The sequence below is a fragment of the Erpetoichthys calabaricus genome, chromosome 2 (genome assembly GCF_900747795.2).
Source record: "Erpetoichthys calabaricus chromosome 2, fErpCal1.3, whole genome shotgun sequence".
In the NCBI taxonomy this organism is placed as follows: Eukaryota; Metazoa; Chordata; class Cladistia; order Polypteriformes; family Polypteridae; genus Erpetoichthys; species Erpetoichthys calabaricus.
The window spans coordinates 54,597,244-54,621,591 of record NC_041395.2 but is presented as its reverse complement, the minus strand read 5'-3'; the positions used below and the strand labels follow the sequence as shown (position 1 = coordinate 54,621,591).

The 24,348-nt window shown below is 37.6% G+C and overlaps 1 protein-coding gene across 1 annotated transcript in view; it reads left to right on the top strand.

The window, feature by feature from the left end:
• Nucleotides 1-24,348, top strand: part of shank2b (SH3 and multiple ankyrin repeat domains 2b) — a 971,122-nt gene that overhangs the window by 837,253 nt on the left and 109,521 nt on the right. Inside the window, exons 20-24 of the mRNA XM_028793812.2 lie at nucleotides 5,091-5,171; nucleotides 5,525-5,533; nucleotides 17,149-17,172; nucleotides 23,862-23,921; nucleotides 24,142-24,272. Of these exons, the coding sequence (XP_028649645.1) occupies nucleotides 5,091-5,171; nucleotides 5,525-5,533; nucleotides 17,149-17,172; nucleotides 23,862-23,921; nucleotides 24,142-24,272 (305 nt within the window). The remainder of the gene's footprint in view (nucleotides 1-5,090; nucleotides 5,172-5,524; nucleotides 5,534-17,148; nucleotides 17,173-23,861; nucleotides 23,922-24,141; nucleotides 24,273-24,348) is intronic.

Sequence of the window (24,348 nt, the reverse complement as noted above, 5' to 3'; positions counted from 1 at the left end):
ACATGACTGTATCTTATTATTAAAGAATTACTAAAGTGGTAAATAGATCTCCACAAATGAATGGTACTGCTAGTCAAATACAGATCATTCCACAGAACTTAAAGAAACAAAGGCAAATTTCGTAATTACAATTAGATGTATAGTTATTTATGTAAAGACGCCATTAAGTATTTGTAAGATAATTAGAAAAAAATTACAGTTACCATTAATTGAATTGACCTAATGATAGTGAAAAAAGTTGTGCAGAAAATGGAGTTGTAAGAGATTGCTGAAGAAACTTTTTATTTCAATTTGAGATGACAAATGGAACTGTTCATAAATACTCCACTGAGTACAGATTCAGAACACTTACAGACAGTTAACATTTTAATAAGATAAAAGTAAAGTAAACCCTACACCTTTGGCTTAAATAAATATAATTATTAATAACAAAATCAATGTAATCTCAATCTAATATCCCAGTATAAGAAATCAGATATCCATCCATCCATCCATTTTCCAACCCGCTGAATCCGAACACAGAGTCACGGGGGTCTGCTGGAGCCAATCCCAGCCAACACAGGGCGCAAGGCAGGAAACCAATTCCGGGCACGGCGCCAACCCACTGCAGGACACACACTCACACACCAAGCACCCTCTAGGGCCAATTTAGAATCGCCAATCGACCTAACCTACATGTCTTTGGACTGTGGGAGGAAACCAGAGCACCCAGAGGAAACCCACGCAGACACGGGGAGAACATGCAAACTCCACGCAGGAAGGACCCGTGAAACAAACCCGGGTCTCTTTACTGCAAGGCAGCAGCGCTACCACTGTGCCACCCCTAGAAATCAGATCTGATGAGTTCAAATCAACAAAAGTATAAACTGAACCAAATGGAGACGTTCTGGCATTAAGGTAGTAACCTCTGAATCCAAAGTTCCCATCAGCCTGATGTCTACATCTAGTTAGAATGCCTCAGATTTTTGTTCATAATGCCAATGTTTGGATTACTTTTAGTAGGACACTCATATAACACAGGGCTTTTGTAGATACCGCAAATTATCTTTATATTAATTACTTCAGCATTTAATGATTAATGCTTATGTCCTAAAAGCCCATTTGTGAAGTGACTTAAAGTGTGCCGCATCATTCTTAGATACATACGCACAGCAGTATATTCCAACACTGTTTTTTTAATTTCAATGTTTTCTGAACACAATGGCCTACAGCTTGGCTGTGCCAGATTCTTTTATATGTTTTCTTTTCCACTTAAAGAAGGCTAGCAGAATAATTTGCTATTAGTTTTCAAGACTGGAAAATTAAGTAATGAAAGTAATATCCAGACACTGACAGCTGTAAGACGACATTTGTTTACTTTCTACATTTGTAGGGTACATGCCCACTTATACCCAACCAATTTAGCTAATCTAACAAACACACCTCAGGGATGTATGAGGAAAAACAGTGTAACCAAATGAAAACCCCACAGACACATGACACAGGAGGAACATGGAGACTCCACCCAGTGGCTGGGTCAGGATTCAAACTGAAACTTCTGGGGTTGCGAGAAAGAAGTGCCACCCCCTTCTTCACACCCTTACTCCATATTGAAAGAGTAAGAGAAAGACAGACTTTAAAGACTGAATGTTCAATAAACTTTTTATAGCTTTTTTCAGATGAGTTACAGATAGGGTGGTAAACATTTCTGGCTTTGCACCATGAAGACAGATGCAAGATATCTAATAATTACAGTTTTCTTCTCGATAAAACATTATATAGAATGAAGGTTACTGACTTTTTTTGAACAGTCACGAGTGTAGCAAAAGCATCTAGTCATCGCATGATTGTTTTCAGATAGTTTTTTTATAAATTACAAAACTTTCTGGCGTACATATTAGACATAATAGGCTCATTTTGTGAGTCAGTGTATGTGAGTGTGTCCTGGGATGGGCTTGTGTCTCATCTACAACTGGTTCCTGCCTTTTAGCCAGTGCTGGCAGACTAGGGCCTCATGCATAACGGCGTGCGTAGAATTTGCACTATAACATGACATAAGCACAAAAGCGGAAGTGTGCGTATGCACAAAAAAATCCAGATGCATAAATCTGTGCAAACGCCAGCTTCCACGTTCTTCCGCTACATAAATCATGGTCTGCGTGAAAAGTAATGCACGTGCACACGCCTGCTGTCCTGCCCCAACTCCTCCCAGAATTACGCCTCTTTGAATATGCAAATCAAAATAAATAGCCCTTAAGATCAGCCTTCTATGAAAAGACAATGGCAAAAGTACGAGGGAAAATAGAACAATTTCAGCGAATACCAAGTGGAGGCAAAGAAAAACGTACTGTTGGTTTAAACAGTGGTATAAACAACAAAAGGAAGCTGATCGAGTGACATAGCGTGTTGGAGAAACTCGAAAGCTCAAGTTCACAAAGTCGCACAATGCCCGAAATAAAGTCAGATATCAAAGTCGCTGTGAAAAGGCGAGTCGTAGCCCACCGTCTGAGTGTGATATGAAAGCTTATTATGGTACAGAGAAAAAAAAAAGGCACACAGTGGAGAAAAAAGCACGAAATGTCAACTTTAATCTTGAAATTTCCACTTTAATCACGTAGTTTATTTTGTCATTAAAGTAGAACATCATAAACTTCATCTTACAATTGTTTAATTTACTAGTTTCTCAAATCCCATTGTAACTAAAGTAGCACGTTAAATGCTTTGTTTTGTATTTGATCTTCTATGTGTTCTATGTGTGTGAATCACTACATGCTTCCGGGCTTTCTCTTCCTCCGACAGGACACAGAATCCATTACATTTGTAATATTACAGCTCTCTGACTAATTAAAATACTGAGAAGTAAACGTGATATCATTTTCATGATGATAGAAGTTAAAGCATGTTATTAAACATGGGAAAACGGTGGTGCAGTGATTGTTCATGTCTCACGCAGGATGCTTGTTACTCCATGTGCAATCTTCAATGAAATACTTTATTACAGAAGTACTGTCTCTTTCAAACGTACTAACCTCCAATTCCTGTCCTTACTTTTCTTTCTCCAAATACCCAATCGCCACACAATCAGCTCTGTAATAGACTTTAAGCCATCTGTAAGCTTAGAATGCAGATTCTTCAAAAATTTTAAGGAACATTGAAATATCTTCATAGTACGTGTTTAATTATCCTATCCATCTATCCTTCCAGTGTCGCGCTAGCACCAGCAAGAATACAGCGCAAGGCAGGAACAATCTGTGAACACAGCTCCAGCTCGTCACTAAGCGCACTACAGTGAAGTAATTGTACTTATAAGTACAAACAGTTCTACAAGGAGCACTTGATGGACTGATTGAGTGCATTTAGAGTTCTTGGGATGAAACTGTTTGTGAACCGCGAGGGCAGTACAGGAAAGGCTCTGAAGTGTTTGTCATATGAGAGCAGTTCAATAGACAGCATGGCTGAGGCAGCGTGTGCTTGATGCTGTATACCGATAATTCTCTTTCCAATCAGCTGCTGGACAGCTGTGATTCCACACTCAGATACAGTGATATAAATACTCCGAGTGGTGCAGTGAGAGTAATATGGAAAAAGATGATCTGCTGTGGCAACCCTTAACGGGAGCAGCTGAAAGAAGAAGAAGAAGGTGCAGTGAGAGTAACAACGCTAAAGCATTTATGGTATTTGGAATAGTTTGACCATTCTGTGGACCATTATATTGTTACAGGTTAATTACAATCAGATGCATTAAACTAATAAACAATATGCAGTTAATTTCAGTGTATTTACAAAGCCACATCAGGGATGTGGATCTGAAAAAGAAAGGATAATCACACAGGAACAGTAGCACTGCTTTGACGCTGGGTGCTGCCAGTCTGCAAAACTGAGCAGAGAACTTGTGTATGATAGGGTTTGAGCTACCGTGGAAATGTGCGTGGCTTTATGGCAAGTTTAGGTTTTATACATCGCGTTTTAAGCGTGATAACGTTCTTATGCGACATTTTTGTGCATACGCACCTTTTATACATGAGGCCCTAGGTCCCTCATGACTCTGAACTCTTTGTGTCGGCATCTGAAAAGGATGGATGAAGTGCCTCAAAGTCCCCTACTGCATTGCAAAGAATGGCATGATTTTTTTATTAGTCATTTGAGGGCCTTATGAAAAAAGCTTGTCTAATTTTGCAAGAGGATGTGGTTATAAATTCAGTTAGCCTTTAAGAATACAGTGTTTGTTTTTTTACTTCCACAACACTCCCTGCCAGATTTTGCTTTTATTTGTTTAGCAGTATTTGCATTGAACAGTTTGCTGAGAAGAACAATGCTATATTGGGATCCAGTCATTTTTAGATCTATTGCATTAAAATATTATGATATGATTAATTATTTTGTGTTTCTGCTGCATAGTTTTTCAAGACTCTGTCTGCTGTTAACATTTGCTGAGGTATCATCTTTGTGTGAATGAGTCTCATGAGTATTTTCTGAGAAAGTGTAGAAGACAAAGCCTGCATTTCAAAAAGTATCAACATTTCATAAATGTGAGCTCTAGAACTACATTTTTAAGGGCATATGAAATACCTTACCCTATGATCATACACTATATATACGAGTATATATATATATACTGTATATATATATATATATATGTATATATATATATATATATGTATGTGTGTGTATACAGTATATATGAAACTGCAGATATACAGTATTTGCATTCTGCAGTATGTCTGCTTTTTATTTTTAGCTCATAATTATCAATTAATTAAAATATGAATTCAAAAGGGAAATATAGAAACAATTCTACTAAATTTGCCTGTAGCAAAGCAAAAAATACATAAGCAAATTTCCGTGTTTAGCATATTCTAATCACTTTTTAGATCTTCATTCTAAACTAAATACTTTGCTTTATTTTTTGTTTATATATTTAATAATTTAATACTGTACTCTAAGAACAGGCAGTGCTTATTTTAATATAAATGACTGTCAATTTTGAGACATCTTTATTGATCTACTTCAGAGGTAATTCAGTTAACTTGGAAGCAGCACAGAGTGAATGAATGTTCCTACATTTTAAATAACCTAACCCCCCCTTTTTTCTTTCTGCCTTATTATTAAAGCACCGCCTCCTCCAAAGAGAGCGCCAACAACTGCATTGACCTTACGGTCTAAGTCTATGACCTCGGAGCTTGAGGAACTAGGTAAGCAATTTTTATTTAATGAGCAGAAGAATAAAACCGGGTTTATAATCTAGAAGTGCTAATGCAAAGTGCAGCAATTTGACTGCACCATTCATCACAGGTTGCATTCAAATACAATGAGTGAGTCACAAACAGAGGAGTAAAAATGATCTCGACTTTGTGCTGCTGGTCTGTGTCTGTCCTTTGACTGTCTTGTGAAATTCATGTAAAAATATCAAGGCTTTCTGTACTTACAAACTACTTCACAAATAATGAAGGTGCTTTAAAATATTTCTGATTTGCGAGTTCTTCATCCTATTTCTATTTTAACAGTGTTTTTCTTTTTTTCTTTATTTGATGTTTCTCTCAATCAGTGGATAAAGGTAAGCAGAAACCTTTTTGTGATATTTTAATTACCACTTTATGTACATAGAAATTTTATGAAAAAAAGTTTAACTTCAAGCACTGAACAAATCCTATACCCTAAAAAGGTCTTATTATGAAATTGCAAAATAATGGTAAGCTGGAGGCAAATAAAGTTCTATCTATCTATCTATCTATCTATCTATCTATCTATCTATCTATCTATCTATCTATCTATCTATCTATCTATCTATCTATCTATCTATCTATCTATCTATCTATCTATCTATCTATCTATCTATCTATCTATAACCATCACAGAGGGAATAGCAGATGGGAATAGATGATGGTCCAGAAAAAAATATAAACTTACCTGGGGTTAAAGGAACAAAACTGGATATTTCATCCAAATTATTACCATTGAATTTCTTTACAAAAAGAAAGTAATGAGGAAACTTTCGATTTCTACCTTGAAAGTCGTGGTAGTTACCTAGATACAATTGTCCTCACAGGTGGCGCAGTGGTAGTGCTGCTGCTTTGCAGTAAGGAGACTGTGGAAGATTGTGGGTTTGCTTCCAGGTTCCTCCCTGTGTGGATAGCGCTTTGAGTACTGAGAAAAGCGCTACATAAATGTAATGAATTATTATTATTAATGTATTGTGCTTGACTGGATTTTTCTTTAATGTCCATGTGAAATTCTCAGGTTCATTTAAAATGACTAATGCTATTTGTTGATTATGGGTGACCATATGAAAGAGTAAAAACACATATCCTAAATTGCTAGCATTAATAAGACTCATTTTCCATGTTTTCCTGTTCTTTAATCTTGTTCTGTCTAAAACAATTAAAACAATGGAAAGTAGTATCTCCCATGTCAATAATAACTAAAGAAAAGCCTACAGATATCTGTGAATATCGTTCATTAAACAGCTCTTTTCAGGTTATATAGCACTGTGAAGACAAAATTAGATTTTTTTTAATCTCCTGAATATCATGAGCTAATGTTTGCAGAACTAAAAGTAATGTTGTAAATGATCCTCTGTTGTTGTTGTTGCTTGTGGGACTACTTTGTCTTCAAAGCTACTTTATAGATATGAATTGAGGAACACAGAGTGAGAAAACATGCCTGTGTTATCAATAACCTGCTTTTCTGAGGAAAATGTGATACATAAAATGTTTGTGTAGTGTTGCCATTCAGTTTTAAGCTTTGCAAGGGACTCTTGGGTTACAAGTCCGCTTAGGAAGTAAACGTGCCACCAAAAAAAGGACTTTAGGTACTGTATACCAATTAAATCAGACTGGGTCCAGCCGAAAGGAAAAGTGTTTCTCAAACAGAGGTAAGAAAGACATAGACAGTTGTAATAAAACGGCAAAAGTGAATAGTTTAACTAATTAAGACATGTGGAAACAGAAATGTTGTAAAACTTCCAAAAAGGAAAACTGGCGCCTGGCTTTCTTAATCAAACTTGGTTATTTATTTGGTGTTCTTACATAAATTAGGAAAATGGGAGATTCAAAAAAGTTCTTTTAAATGCATTGGCACCAGAAATTTAAAATACTGTTATGTATAGTTGACCATTTATCAGTCGCACGTATAAATGGCTTACATCTTATCCTCTGTGTTTTGTATATGCAGTGTCTTTTAAAGTCAGTTTTAGGCAGAATACTTAAATATGTAGTACTTGAGCTAACTGATGAACTTAAAGAAATGGTTACCCATATCTTAGTCTACTCATTGTGTTCACTCTTATGAGTCATAACGTACTCCACAGATACTTAAAATAAATATTAAAGATTTACAGAAGGAAAGTTTGGCATTGGCTGGCAGTCAGCAATGAAGGACATCATCATTAGGTCCCTTGTCGGAGAAGAAATCCTAAAGAAACAAGATAACAAGAGGTGTTTTAGGTCATGGAGTTGTCAGTATAAACAGTTTTTAAAGATGTGCAGTAAGAAAGACAGCTTGTAGCTAACACAAAGCTGCCATAAACTTCTCCTCAACAGTACACAACAACAATTGCATATGACAAGAATATATTTAAGCTTGCCACATTACCAACTTGCTCACTTCCACAAACAGTACGTTTTACTGTGCATGAAAATGTTTTTTTTTAACTTAAAAATCAAATTTGAAAAATATTTGATCCAAAAAGCAGTGGGTCAGCATCCTGTCTTTCATTTGTCTTTATCGTCTGCCTTATAATTCTAGAAAATAAATATGTTTGGACAGTACTGTGAAGGGAGATTGCTGTTTGTTGTCTGTTGTTAACTTTGGCAAGTTTTAATCCTGAATAATGTCAGCTTTAACCCTTCATTGGATTTCTGTGAACTCAAATATCACTGAGCAATCTGAGCAGAAGGTTATTTATTAAGATGTGCTCATGAGATGCCAGCATGCTTAAACAAAACTCTTATCAGACAAGATAAAAGACATTCTTTGGTGATTCCAATTACTAAATATTGTTACAGCAATTAAAATTAAAAAATATTCTTCAGTAGTGAATATTATAAGTTAATTATTATCTAAAATTCTAGACAAAAAAGTTCAACTCCTCATCTTCGCAGTGTTTTTTGGGATGTTTCTTTTTGAGGAAAATAGAATTTTCGGAGCTGATGGTGAGAAGCTAGAGTGTGTGCGCTCTCAGTATATTAGCTATATCATGGCAGCTCACAGTGATCTCTATTACTTGGTATTTTGCAAAAAAAAAAACAAAAGGAAAACATAAAGCAGCACAAAAAATGGTACACTGCATGATAATTCATGGAAATCCAGGCATTCTAAAAAGGTTTACAAATATTTTTCATGAAATCTGAATTACAAATTAAGTAAATGCCTGTAGGGAGCTGATTGAGGCTAAAGGCTAAGAAAGAGTATTGTTGTTGTCCATGTGGTGTAAACCAATCCCTAAAATACAAAAGAAACACAAAATCATACAAAGAAAAATTGCTTCATCTTAGGAATAGAAATGACCTATAACCCTCATGGTCCTCACAATAAGGGGTGTATGCACCACATGCTGACCATAGTATGAATATTCAGTTTATTCTTATATAGCACATTTCACTAAAGGCGGGCTCCTTGAAATTATGCACTGTAACAAAAGAAAACCGTAGCATAATCATGAAATTCCGCATTTGTATGCATCCATTTAAGTGCATAGTAGAGATCCAAAAAATGTGGATAAAATCTTACCCAAACTCTGCTAACAAAACATGTGTCCATTTGGCAGCAGAGGAGAAGAAGACTAAAACTACAGTTAACAGTATTAATGGAGAAGATCTCTGGGAGGGGGTCTCTCCCCTTCCCAGCCATCTTACAGCATTGTACAGCAAATGTTGCTCTTCATAGCTGTAGCATAATTTGATGGTCTAGTGCAGTGTCGGCAGTCTAGTGATGTATTAGGTTGCCATCCAATCTGAAATCTCATGTGAAGATCTGCAGTAGCAGTTTGGTCAGGTTTGAGACATATGAAAGGGATGACTATCAGTTACTTTTCTATGTGAAAAAGTTTATTCAACAGGTCTAACAATGGTACACTAGTAAGTTAGTAAGGGTGTAATTCCAGAGACTGATTGCATAACCATTATATGAGCAGGCTCATCATTCCAAAGTTTGACAGTACTGTAGCTAAAGGCCATAACTTCTAGAGCAGCCTGTTTATACTTAGAATTTTTGGAAGGGCAAATGGATATGGAGCCTGTCCCACGGACATCAGATTTAAATCTGAAACTACCTCTTATAGGGCACCAGTACATCCTAGGGGCCTACTCTGACACACACTCAGATGGGGAAAATTTAGAACTGCCAGTTAACCAAGTAAACAAACCTCTACTGGATATAGAAGGAAAAGAAAAGCACCTGAGGAGATATTCATGAATAAGCAAATTCTACGCAGATAGTGACGACTAAACATCAGCAATAACTACCGTGACACACCCCAGCATATTCTATGGAATGAGTTCTGGTAGAGGCTGTATATGTTAGATGGATATTTTTGAAATTCACCCTAATCCTAAATTGTAGCCAATTTGGAAGAGAAAGTTTTATGGTTAAGCTTCCTAGTTTTTAGTATAAATACAATATGGTCCTACAGGAAAGAATGTAAGGGTAAACATTGGCACAATGTTATCATCAGAGCTACAGTATGTGAAGAAGCAATTACAAAGGCAAGTAAAATATTACAACATAATGTAAAAAGGTGTTATGCTCAGACTGTTTAACACACTAGTGAGACTGCATCTAGAGTATTGTGTGCAGCTCTGGTCACTGCACTTCAAAAAAGACATCAGAACATAAAGCTGTGTAGAGAAGAACAACCAGGAGTATCCCAAGACTTAAGGCCATGTCGTACTCCAACACACTCAGAGAATTAAACCTGTTTAATCCAGGTCATCAAAATTCTTAAAGGCATTGATAAAGTATATCCAGCTGGATTAATTTGACTAAATGGTGAATCATGTACTCAAGGACAGCAGTGCATATTAGGGACAAGTGCATTTAAGGCTAAGGCCAGGAAAAATTTCTTGACACAGAAGAGTTGTGGGTATCTGGAACAAACTACCGAGTCATATAGTCAAAGCAGAAATCTTGATAACCTTTAAGAAGTATCTGGATGAGATATTGGGACAGCTATTGGCTAAACAAACAGGCTTGATGGAGTGAATGGCCTCCTTTCATTTGTCAGCATTCTCATGTTCTTATGTCATAGTAACACTAGAATTACGAGAGCCAACGAAAAAACTCGTAATTCCAGCCCACCTTAAATCCCTTCGCACCTCTCCGTCATCCTCTTTTATCTTCTAAATGTGTCGATAAGTCCAAGCAGCATGCTATTCCATCCCCCCACCACCTCAGAATGGGCAAGTTCTCCCAGTCCTGTCTTGATTGACTATCTGGGAGTGAGCTAACCAGAATTGTAAGGGAAAATAATTTGATGTGTGTTTTGTGTCTACAACAATCTGTGTAAACACATCGTTTTTCATGTTTTAGTAATAAATATCAAAATGTGGACATGAACTGTATAATGTGTGAAGGCTGATGGCCAAATATCAAATAAACACTTTCACAAAAAGTGTAAGTACAATACGACAGCTTCCATGGTGCATGGGTAAGATCCACTGAATTATAATCTGGAGGTCGTGAGTTCGAAACCAGCCCCCCGGCAAATTTACCGTTTTGAGTAGTGAGCTACTCTTATTGTTAATATGATACAATAAACACATACATTTGATTTGTGTCTGTAACAGCCGGTGTAAATTTATAGCACTTGTAAAAGTTAGCGTTTTTTTTTCACTTTTATTCACTCAGTCATGATATAACACCCACCCCCCCTCCCCAGATTTGACACCGTTACTTTTTATCTGAAACTGGGAATAGCTGTAGATGTGAGTGGTGTTTTGAAACAATGGAACTGGAAATTCTCTGATGTGGAGGGATAAAAGCTGACACACAAACGCTGGTGAATCTGTCTTCTTCGTATCTCACCGTCACATGAATTTTTTTTTATTCAGTTTTATTGAGTGTTCCTACTCACACAATTGTTATGCACCTTATGGTCCATGATGTCAAAGCCGCACTGACAAAAAAACGGAGACATAGGTACAGTACACCCCCAAAATTCGCGGGGGTTACATTCCTAGAGCACCTGCGAATTGTGAAAAACCTCACATTTTGGATGTGGTTAAAAAAATGCCTATTTTTATAGTTTAACCCCTAAATATGCCCCAAAAACACTTTAATTTCAAACTCAGATTAATACATTACAGTGTTAGAATGTAAAATACCGATGTTACCGCTGTATGTACTGTAATTCATGCAAGTGCGTTTTCATTCCCAGAATTAGAAGGTGCAGGGCCTTTTGGCGGCATCTTGGGGCTTTAACTCTTAAACTGCCACATACTTGGGGGTTAATGCATCCCTGGACGCCAAATACTTTTTTGCTGCACTTTAAGTAAATGTCACAATTCACAAAGAAAAAAAGTTAAATTTTAATGGAACACTTTTTTCATGCAAAGAGCATCACAATTACTGCAACACTGATCATTTCACACACTGCTAATGAACTGTAAAAACTATTTAAAAAACTACTGGAACAATATGTACAAGGTGCAACTGATGCCATGAATGAAATCACCAAGCCAACTGCACTTAAACTGGCTGCACGCAAGCACACAGAGGTAAGCGCTGATGATGGCAGGTTATAGTGCAGCCTATACCAGAGACAGTTGGGCTGCAGTGCTGCAGGGTGTCACGCTTGGGTCACAGAATTGCACACAAACACAGGAGATTGTAGAGACAGGAACTTTATTCACACACTTCAAACAAACATGTCTCTTTCAGAAGTAAAACAAGCTCAGTATGCAGTTAGTTATCGATTAAAAGAATAGGCAAACATCATAGGGGAACACAACGAGAGCGGGACCCGCAACAGGAACAGAAGTTGTTTTGGGGGTTGTGGTTGAGAGAGAAATAAATCAATCAGCCAAAAATGACACGTGCTGTTCAGGCTTTTAAAGTATGCGTAGCGTCACGCGAGAAGCATATCACACGACACAGCAGCCGCAAGTAAGGGAGCAATGTGAAGGTAGTTTATCAGCATTTTTTAAGAGGGTTTTTTTGAAGAACACTCAGCTGGGGATGCTTCACAGTCAGTCAGCAGCAAGGAGAAATGAATAATGCTGTAGTGGTCCGCTGCTGCTAAGATTCACACCGTCAGGAAGACGGCGATTTATTTATTTTTATGGTAGAGATTCCAGGGACGCACCCAGCCTTGGCCGGACCCGCACGCACTCACAAACAGACAAAAACAAAGCAAACCGGTAATCAAACAGCAAATAAAGAATGTAATGAAAACAAATGAAATAAATGAAAACGATACCACACCTGTTCCCCTTATAGTGATTACACATTAAATACAACAAAGCACAAACAAAACACACAGAGTAAATCATGAAAAACGTTCATGAAAAACAGCAACGGATTAAATGTAATGATGAAAATAGATAGTCCAGAGATCCGCACGTTGAATGGGAATGTAAATATAGTCCTACTGCTAGTTCCTGAAATAGTGAAGACAGGTGAACGGGTTCAGGAGCGCTCCTTTCTTTGCAGGATGGCCCTGAATCCACTTACAGTCCTCATGTACACAGGTAGACGGCAGACCATCCAGACACACAAAGCAATCCAGGACAAAACGAATAAGTACAGGTAACCCAACAGAAGGCAGGCGGGCAGGCACGCAGACAGGAACTTGTAACGCAAATTACATAAACTTTTTTTTTGGTTTTGGTCACCGGCCCCCTTTATAAAAGCCGCACTGACATCCTTTGACCCCAACAGCCCCAGCACCCTCAGCAGAAGACCAATCAAAGCCACTGCAGGGACTGCTGGGAGTTGCAGTTTCAAATTCTATTGGCTACTTTCACCATCCCAAGCCACGTTTTCTAATACAGTTGCTTCCTGGTCTCTCTACAGAGCAGTATTGCTACGATAAAAGACAAAAAATTGTGGAGGATATTTGCGATTTCCTCTAACAATTATCAGATAGGTTCTAAGGAAAAATCCACAAATGACTGAGGCCGCGAACTCTGAACCACAACTTTGCGGGGGTCTACTGTATATATGATATTTGGAAAAACTCATTTTATGACCTGTATAGTACATTTCAGAAAACATTGTGGCACTGATGCAACATTATTCATATTCATTTGCACACCTTCTTGCACTTGTAACCAGTGGCCGCATTTTTTTTTCGATCTTGCCAGTCTCCACATGTTGCTGCATGATGCTGTTTCTTTTGTACTCCAGGACATGGAAAGGAAAGAACAGTACAGAGAGGTCAGTTCTGCGCTATATGCAATCATCAGATTCAAAAGTTAACAATCCCCACACACCCAAGGACCGTCTTTTCTACGTTTACAACATGTGTACCTGTTGCAATGTACACACTTCTCTCTGTGCTGTGGTTCCTATTACATTGAAGGGGCTGGGAGGAGCGGCTGTCTTGGAACAGAAGCTTGTCGATGTTGCATCCTCTTTTGCTTTATCCATCACCTTTTCTTGTAAGAAGCGACGACGAAGTGTGTGAATTTATACTAGCGCTGTTAGTTAGAGTCAGATCAGATGGGGGTGGGGGTGGAGGGAGAGCGTGAACGTGATATACATTTACAGCTGATCTGACGCTGTTTGTTTTCAAATCATATTGCATTAGTGCGACAATGTTTTCTGATTGGTACTATTCAGGTCATAAAATGATTTCTTCAAAAAGTCACATATATTTGTCTCTTTCTTTTTTTCCCCGTGCTGCGTTGACATCGTGCACCAGAAGGCGCAAGCTTATTCAGTGTGAGCAGGAACATGCAGGTGGCCAGTTGCTGTGTGCTATAACAACGCACATGTACTGTACAAGGCATGCACAGGGACCACTGAGAAAAGGAGAGTGTTCATGGCACACCTTGCAGAGGAACTTCGTCTTCGCTTCTTACAAGAAAAGGTGATGGATAAAGCAAAAGAGGATGCAACATCGACAAGCTTCTGTTTCAAGACCGCCACTTCCCCCAGGAAAGCAAACTCAGTGAGTCAGTGTCAGGCACCCCTTCAATGTAATAGGAACCACAGCACTGAGAGAAGTGTGTACATTCCAACAGGTACACATGTCGTAAACGTAGAAAGGACGGTCCTTGGGTGTGTGAGAACTGTTAACATTTGAATCTGATGATTGCATATAGCGTGGAACTAACCTCTCTGTGCTGTTCTTTCCTCTGCATGTCCTGGAGTACAAAAGAAACTGCACCGTACAGCAACATGTGGGGACTGGCAAGATCGAAAACAAAAAAAACGCGGTCACTGATTACAAGCGCAAGAAGGCGTGCAAATGAATATGAATAATATGAATAATGTTGCATCAGTGCCACAATGTTTTCCAAAATGTACTATACAGGTCATAAAAAGAGTTATTCCAAATATCATATATACCTATGTCTCTGTTTTTTTGTCAGTGCGGCTTTGACATCATGGACCATAAGGTGCATACTAATTCAACGTGAGCAGGAACACTCAATAAAACTGAATAAAAAAAAATTCAAGTGATGGTGAGATACAAAGAAGGCAGATTCACCAGCGTTTGTGTGTCAGCTTTTATCCATCCACATCAGAGAATTTCCAGTTCCATTGTCTCAGAACACCACTCACATCTACAGTTATTCCCAGTTTCAGATAAAAAGTAACAGTGTCAAATCTGGGGAGGGGGGGTGGGTGTTGTATCGTGATCGTGACTGAGAGAATAAAAGTGAAAAAAAAAAAAGCTAACTTTTACAAGTGCTATAAATTTACACCGGCTGTTACAGACACAAATCAAATGTATGTGTTTATTGTATAATAACAATAAGAGCAGCTTACTACTCAAAATTGTAAATTTGCCGGGAAGCTGGTTTCAAACTCACGACTTTTGGATTATAAGTTGGCAGTTCTAACCACAACACCACAGAAGCTGTCGTATTGTACTTGTACCTTTTGTGAAAGTGTTTACTGTATTTGATATTTGGCCGTCAGCCTTCACACATTATACAGTTCATGTCTACATTTTGTTATTTATTACTAAAACATGAAAAACGTTTCTGTTTTATCGATGTGTTTACATAAATTGTTGTAGACACAAAACACACATCAAATTATTTCCCCTTACAATTCTAGGTAGCTCACTCCCAGATAATCAATCAAGGCAGGAAGTGGGAGAACTTCTTGCCCGTTCTGAGGCTGTGGGGGGTGGTATAGCAGGCTAATTGCTGCTTGGGTTTATCGACACATTTAGAAGACAAAAGATGCTGATGGAGAGGTGCGAAGGGATTTAAGGTGGGCCGGAATTACGAGTTTTTTCATTGGATCTGGTAATTCTAGTGTATAGTAATAACCTCTGTGTTCGCATATTGAATTAAAATGTAAAAAAAAAAAACAATTTGAACATATAAAACATTGCATTTTTCAGTGGTACTTAAAATAAATTGATGAATTAACATCATCAGTAAAAGGCCATATGCTTGTTATGATAAGTCAAATGCAAAAACATATCATAAGCTACAATGTTAATAGGTTTGTGAAGTGATTTTTAACAGTGGTCACTATTAAGCTGGTTAAAATAAAAAAATATTTAGCTGAATTTCAGGTTGAATGGTTTTCCAATTGTTTCACTAACATTTTTTTCTCAGTTTGCTGTTTCATTCTTCTTTTTAACCTCACCATTTGCCTTCTTAGATGGCTTCCTTCCACACTTCTCACTCCTTAACATTTTTGGCTTTGCTTCCCCCTTCCCAGTCCTCCTCTCACCAGTATACCTTACCTACTTAAACACACTTTAGCAGGACATCTGTTGGAGACACTAGTTGAAAGGTTATGTTTCTAACTTTCTATTTTCTTTTCAGTAGTAATTTTCCACTTTTGTTTCCTTCTGGAATACATTCTGATGCAGTTTTTCTTTTACTGAGTATTGTAATGTTCTTGTACAGCAAGATACTTCAAACAGTTCCTGCCTCAAAATAATAAAAAAGCAATAATATTTATTCTATTTTTAATGTTACAGTTTACAATGCCTTTTTTAAACTGTTCTGCATTTACAGGTTAAAAATATTTACCAAATATGTTTCATGAAAAATCTTTCTTTGTAATGCTTTTTTGTTCAAACATAATATCATTGCGGTCTAATAATTTAGTTCCCAAAAGGACCCAGTTATTCAAAGCCTTTGACGAAATACTAACATCTTGGAACAGATTGCTGCCAGAATTACCTGCAGTCCAGAAGTCCACTTTTTCCTTTGGTTCACCAAGCAAAAGCTTCATAAAAACAGTGTGTGCATCCTGCAGTCAAGTGTTTGCAAGTTCAAATCCCATCTGTGCCTTTTTTCATGTACTCGGGGCTGGGGGCTATAGGGTGTTGCCAAATTGGCCAGGCACTGAAAAAGAAGTGAGAGTTTGCCCTTTGGCTTCCAAGGTGACCAGCCTACTTCAGTACGTGTTGCCTGAGGTTTGAGAAGGAGAAATGAGGCTTGCAGATATAATCCTGCTGGAAGCTTCCCATCTGTCATCTGTGCCCTTGTGATGGTGTGAAATGTGGAGCATTGCAGTAAAACTTCAGTTGGCCTTTTCACTCTGCAGAGGTGAAAGGAGTATAATTGACAGTGTTTTCCCTTCCCATCAAAGAATCATTTGAAGACAGACCAGCAATTCATTCTTTATGCTAGTAGCTGAAGATTGGCACAACTGCAATCATGTATGAAAGACTACAGAGTTTATTAACTGCACAGGGATGCATCTGTGGCAGCGGCGGGCCTGTTCATCTTCAGACATAGTGTATAGCAGTGTGCAAGGCAGACTTTATGTTGTATAGGTATTATTATTTTGGATTTTGTTTTTAATTAGAGCAGCTTGGCAGCTTCATCTGCACCTGTATATGAACATATTTGAATCGTAAAAAATACACATATTTTTCTTGTTTTCCCTGTCCTGTCAAAATGCACTTTTCATGTTTTACTCAAGAATTCCATGTCCTGATTGGAGGTTAAACCATTTGCAGTTTATTCTCTTCCTGTTTTCTTAATTTTGGTTAAGATAAATATTATAGTTTGTTCCTTTTTTATTTCCAAGCCACAATGAGGAAAAAGAAGGGTGGTAAGTTTTTAAGACATTTTTGCAAGATTATATTAACACTATGCTGAATATAGCTTGTTTCCTAACAGTGGGCACACTTTTTTAAAAACTAATATGAATAAAATGAGGCCAACTTATGATTAGATGGAGTTGTTTTTTTTTTATGTGTTAGAGATTTATATTTTTCACTAAACTTTTATGTTGTAAATCGATCAAAGGGAGATATCTGATTGTTTGATGAATTGCTCTTCAGAAAGTTAAGTGTAGCTCTTTCTGTTAATTTCTGTTATTTCTTGTATCTGCAACCTCTGTGCCATTTAATGGATACTTGATGCTATTCTATTAACAAAATAGACTTGCTGTTAAACTGTGATATTTAAAACAGGGCTTGGCAAATTTCAGGCTGCAGGTTGCTATGGTGCTCAGCAATTTGATGCCAGTGTGTAAGATTTTTGAAGTTAAAATCACAGAAAATAAACGTATCTTGGTCTGCATCACAAATCATAATGTTTCTTGCAGATTATTTACAATGGCCTTATTTAGAGGAAACATATCAATCCCTTACTTACAGACTACTAGTATTATCATGACCCCATGTCCTTTGCGTTACCAAGTTCTTTCATATAGAGAGAGATCATATACAGTATGTGCCTTATTGAAGTGACGGATGGTGCGCTCTGTATAAATACCGTTATGTTATTGTTGTTACCATATAGATGGAAGCCTGGCCTGGATCGAGATTGCAGACACAGAAGTGTTACACAAGGCTGGGTCTCGGAAAAGTGTTCAATGGTTTGTAAGATGTATATTCCAGTTAATACAGACATAATGGCACCACCAGTGGTTGGTGTGTTTTATATCTAAACTAGGCGGCATGGAAAAATAGAGCCAGGAGTATGTTAAACAGAGGCAGGAAATAGGCAGCCTGAGTAGAACAATCCCAGAAGTCCCAGGGTGTGTGTGGATACCTGGTTAAAGAGCTGCAGTGACTGGAAACAAAACACCAGAGGTGGCAACTCTTCATAGCATCTGAAGGGCACAATGTCCTAAAAGAGCACTTTATGGGGCCATGCTGTTCCTCAGGTATATGGACATTTGCAACAATCCCAGGGAGTCCTGCCCCTTTAAGGCTAACAGATGACTCAGAGTTATGGAGACACCAGGAGCTACTAGAGTGGATTTTGAGCCTGGTGTCTTTGGAACAGATGTAAGGCTGTCACAGCCCAAAGACATGATTCAGTGGCATGGCTGGGATAGAATTCAAGGCTGCCTCTTAATTAGGGGTATATTGAGCTAGGAATCAGGAAGACAGAAATCACTGAGATCCCAACAATCAGGAGGATGAGTGACCAAAGAAACAGACAGAAAAAGATGGGAAGCAAAGGGAATGTCTGTTGTGTGAAACTCGGTACATAAATGTGGGCAAGTGAACCAGCCACAGCGCCAATAATTAGGGTTTATAAGTCTCCAAGTGTCGTTAGATGTTTTTTTTATTTTCTCCTTTACTTTGTATTGTGATTTGTTTCTTGTTCACCCCTTCCCTTTATTATTTAATAATCCATTTCTTTTGTATTTTCAGTTTGGCTTCCTTTGCATCATTCTCACATCATTCTCACATTCTCCCCAGGTTTATTGCGATAGCGATAAAAAAAAAACCAAATATAGTAGTTGCTTCTTGTACATTTTTCAAGTTTTTGGCCTAAATATGGATTGAATGTATTGGAACACACAACATTGCTTATTGTAGGATTTTATTTTATCATACTCTTAATTATTTTTGGCACTAAACTTAAGGTAAAGCTGCCACACCAGATAATTAAAGTGATGGACTCTGCACATCCGAACCACTAACTTCACAAGAAGTAAAAATCAAACTGTACCATGATGTTTAGTTAATCAATGCTATCCTGCTTCTGGTTTAGATAAATTAAACACAATATTAAATAATCAATTTCACATTCAGGTTTTTACATCTACCTAGGCATACCAATAATTTGTTTAAGAGTAATAATAAAAAAATAACATTTTTTATTTCTATAGCACTATGTCGTCATGATAAACTAGGACAAGCTAACTTAGCTTAGGGAGACAACAGAAGCATTAGTAGGACAAGTTTACAGGTCAACGTTTCTATCTGTGTTGCTTCCTGGGTGCGCTGGACGCAGTGCTGACAAACCTCTTTTGCGCTCTCTCAGAATAGCAGTGACATGCAAGTTTCTGTTTTTTCCACTTACAATTTTGCAAAGAAATTCACTTCGGTTTGGGAGACTTCTTGTGCAAAACTTTTCACACAGAAAATGACATATTTTCTTGTGATTAATTTTTTTTGTTGAGATAAAATACTAATGGAAGGACAAAGGAAGTAGAACCAATTTAACTCTTTTGAGGGCTGAATATTTTTTTCCAAAAACTCAGTTTTCTGAAAAGCACACAAAGCAATGGTTTCACACATAAATCAACATAAAATGTCTGTTACTGCATGCTGTGGCTGCTGTCCGGCGTCTCTGGCAGCAGCAGTGGCTCAATGGTTAGCAGGAATTTGTGGTGGGCTGGCCATCTGGCTGTGTTCGCGTAGCAGTGGCAGTCGCAGTGCAGCAGAATCTGATTTGTACCTCTTGTCATTGCAAGCGGTGGTCCACCCATGTGAAAGTTGCTATAGGTGCATCAGCTACACAAATATGTTCAGCACCACAATCAGCTGGGAGCTGATCAGCTGATGCTGGTACCTCACTTTTGTTTTCGATCTCCATCTCCAGATCACTTGCATCAAAATCAGAATCCGACAATCAGAGTCCGATTCAGAGATAATGTACAAAACCTCGTCCGTGGAGTATTTTGCTTTGCGCATTCTCTTTAGTCTCTCATTTTAGAGGTTGTCTGTTCTTCGCTCCTCCTGCACACACAGGCAATCAAGGTTAAATCTACAAAGCTAACTTTCCTCCTGGCAAATAGAAGTCAAACGAAAATGTAACACCGAGTTTTGTCACAGTTTGCAGCTGATTACAGTTGTCTACCCCTGAATTTCGACAAAAGTCAACATATGCCCTACAAGAGTTAAACAGTCAGTTAAGAAAGACATCAGCAATCAATCAATCCAACCATGACAAAGTAAATGCCAGTCCCACTCCAACCCAGCTGAACCTTGCAAGAAAATGTAAAGCACAGTAGTAAAGGAAAGGCCATCAGAGGAGGAGGTGTGAGGGTCCACAGCAGGCCTTCAAGAGAGAGAAGAGGGACCAGCAGGAGTTGAGAAGTGGTGTAGTAGTGCTGATCAGTGGCTACCTGGCCCTGGACCAGTTGCACCAAAAAGAGCCATTATGCAATTTTTGAGCCAAATGACTTGTTAATCTGTTCTGCTAACAGCAGAAGGAAGGTTACATTGGGAGGCAAGATTTCTAAGCACTAAATGAAAGGCAGTTCAGCAAGAAGCTATCTTAGAAAATGACATTTTTTTTATTATTTATACAAGTTTTTAAATCTTTTAAGCTTTTTGCAGCACAAAGTCACAGACTGTAAAAAGAATAAGTAAGATAAATAAATAATTTCATTATTAAGTTAAACTCACTTTATTTTTGAGTAGCATTCCTCATTGAGTAAAGGCTCAGAGTGTGTGCAAAAATCAGCAGCGGCAGTGTATTAGCAGCAAATTTCTAAACCATAAACATTTACATACATGAACACACAAACTAGTGTAAATGCACAGTGTGACCGAGCAGTTTAAATTTGATAACATGAACAAATCATAACAACAATTGTATGTTTTATTTAAGCGGAATTGAACACTTTCAAATATTTTTATTCAGTAACCCAGTTTTTATGTTTCTTATTCTTACAAATGCTCAGTATGCGCCCTTCAAGTCACACAGCACATGCCCGTCCTGAAGTCTAATTTATTTTCATTTACTTATTTGGCTGACGCCTTTATCCAAGATGATTTACAGTTACAGTTCTTTCTGGTTTTCCAATTGGAGCCCAGGCAGGTCACATGACTTGCTTAGGGTCACACCATGTCAGTAGTGAGATTTGAACCCACACCCTCAGGGTTTGAAGTCCCAAGCCTTAACAATCATCTGCACCACCAGATCCTTTGTAGTATATCACCGTCAATGGATGATGTGTCAGTCACAATGTGTTCCTTCATTTCAGCAAATGCCTAAATATGGAAAAAAGAAGGCACAAGGCACACTTCAGTCAGCTGGGGATATAATATAATAAACAAAGTGAAAATGAATATTTTTCTTTATGAATACATTACAAAAGTTACAGCCATTCTTAAATATTTCATGGAATATTTAGGTAGAAAGCAAGCAGCATGACAAACTGCTTACAAACCTTTGTGCAGCCTGTCGCTGCTCCAGTTGTTTCAGTCAGTGAAAAAAAATTCCCCTGAAATTGCACTGCAAAGTTTTCACACACTTTGAATACAAAAGACACCTCGTGAGGAAAAGAGAACACATGAGATGGCACGTTGTGGAGTGCTGTCAGCAAAGCGGCTTGCTTTCAGAGTGTTCACAGACACTGCAGACCCAATGATGTATGCAAAAGCAAGAATAAACACTGGACCTTCTTTGTGAAAATGGAATATGTATTTTACTAAGATGTTTATATATTCAGGAAGAAGGCATACGTTTAGAATTGCATTTATTACTGAATGTCAGTCAGTCATTGTCCAACCCGCTATATCCAAATACATGGTCACGGGGGTCTGCTGGAGCCAATCCCAGCCAACACAGGGCGCAAGGCAGGAACAAACCCCGGGCAGGGTGCCAGCCCACCGCAAATCATTGAATGTTGAAATCTGTATTTCTGGGTTTATGTTTTCATGCATATCAGTGTTCAGTAGACACTAAACATTTGTGTAAGTAAGCTGAAATAAACAGAAAATGTTAACTTTAGATTGGGCAGATGAAAATCAGTAAGACCCTGAGCTGCCTCTACAAAATGTACACGTATATCTGAATCTTCTTCAGAAGTGGTCATTAATATTTGTAGATTTTATTGATGCTGCTTCAATGGCTAGAAAATTTGCCAAGCCCTGCTTTTCCTTTTTTTTTTCTTTCAAAAGTGTTGTGCATAGGAAAATTCTCAGACTTTACTCACTATACAGCTACACATCTTATTGATAGCTATTGATGATTAATATACTCTCAATATCAAATTCAGTGCAATATTTTTTTTTTTGTTTAAACTATTGGGTATGGCTATGTATTCTGGATATCTTTGGATAGCACAAACCAGATTGCTGCAAAAATATTGTTGCATCTTGGCCTCCTTGTGTAGGAACTGAGTCAGTAGGAACTATAAGGTTGCCATGGAAATGCTATTCAGTTCAGTTCATATGGTTGCAAAAACATTTCACCTGAAATGAAAATCAAATATAATTTTTTAATGGAATAAGGCTTAACTCCCTAAGAACCTGAATGTAATCTTTAAAATGGGAAATGAAATATGCCAAAGATGTGTAGGTCTATACCAACAAAATAAAATATGACACATTTGAAACTAAAGAAAGGCAAAAATATGATATGATGCAAAAATTAGAAGCATAGTGCCAATTGATTTGACAGCATGTGCAAGGAATTTGTACTACTCTTTAAAATTCCTGGGAGAGGTGAAAAAAAAAGAAAGTCAAGCCTCAGTGCCACAGCTGAAGGGCAGGAATCACAGGCTGTCCCCCAAGAATACAGCACATCTTCAAGGACAGACTGCAGCTCCCTCTAAATCCCACTCCGTCTGTTCCCATTCCAATATTTCTAACCTCATAGTTCTAGTAAAAGCAGATTTTTTTGCATGCCTTAAATAGCTCATTATATATCTAAATGAATGTGTATACTGTATTAAAGTAACAGGGAATAAAAAGCTATCCTTCCATAATTGTCCCCTGTTCACTCTAAGGATATCATGATGCACCCTCCTTAATTAGGGAATTTTAAGCCATGCAACATTTGATTACTGTTTTTGACCAGCAGGTGTGTTTTTTGAGCATTCAGGGAACAAAAGAATAATTTGAAACATTCTGTGGGTTCAGATTAAGGCGCTGAACCCTACTGTGTTCATTCACCTCTTCTTGGCTGAATGAGATTCTAAATATGCAATACCTGCAGTTGCCATAATTTGAGAATTTGCACTGCAATCATTTTTTCTTTGCTACTTGCTCTTCAGAGCTCTTACACAAAATTATTCTAATGTTATTACTGAAAGATAAATTTAATAAAAGATTTTATTTAACAGCAATTTTCTTACATCTTGTTTTACCAGACTAAATCCAATACCTTTGTGTTGCCAATGTGATTTTATACTAGTGTTGTCACAGTGGACGGCACCTTATAAGGTATAGCTAAAACTCCAGTAATAAAGTAAAATTCAAATATTTCAAAACTAAAAAAAATAATATATAATTATTTATTGCAGTGTGAAGTTTGAGGTGTCATATGATACTGTACTGTATATACATTGTATCTGGGATTTTTCTTAGTGTAAAACTTCATACTATTATCTGTCATAAATCCAGCGGCTAGTGTTGTTTGTCATTCAGATCCAGTGGTGCATTTCCCAGCCACTGAATGAGTGCAGTGTGGACTACCTCTCTGTAAGATGCTATTACATTTTAAGTCATAGCAGAAAACAGCTGGCTAATTCTCTTTTTTATTCTTATTGATACGTATTAGGATGGTTATTACATTTAATTTATTTTCTTCATTTCTATATAGATGATCAGCCTTCAAATATTGAGGGTCTGAAGAAGAGGATTATTTTTCAAGTCACACTAAGTAAACACGATATGCATGGAGACTTAACCAAGAAAGCATGTTGCATAAATGCAAACAGTAAATAAAAAGTAGCTTGCACGGCTTACTGAATGCCGTTTTATTTTTTTAATCTGCATTTTGGAGGACAGTCGTTTTTCCTTGGCTTGATGGATCATTAGGTGTAAGTTATAGTATAATGTCAGTGTTCACTTAGATGGACACCTTATGTTTCTGTTTGCAGATAAAGTGGATGAAATCATGCCAATATCCAAGCCTCGAAACACAGCCGATAATGTATCGGTAGATATGAGAGTTGCAACAATCAAGCAACGTCCGTCCAGTAGGTGTTTTCCTGCTGCTACAGACATGAATGTAAGTGCTTTGTCTAAACATGTGCATGAAAAATGCCTTGTGCATGAATTTGCATGTGTAGCCAAGCCATTCTGGC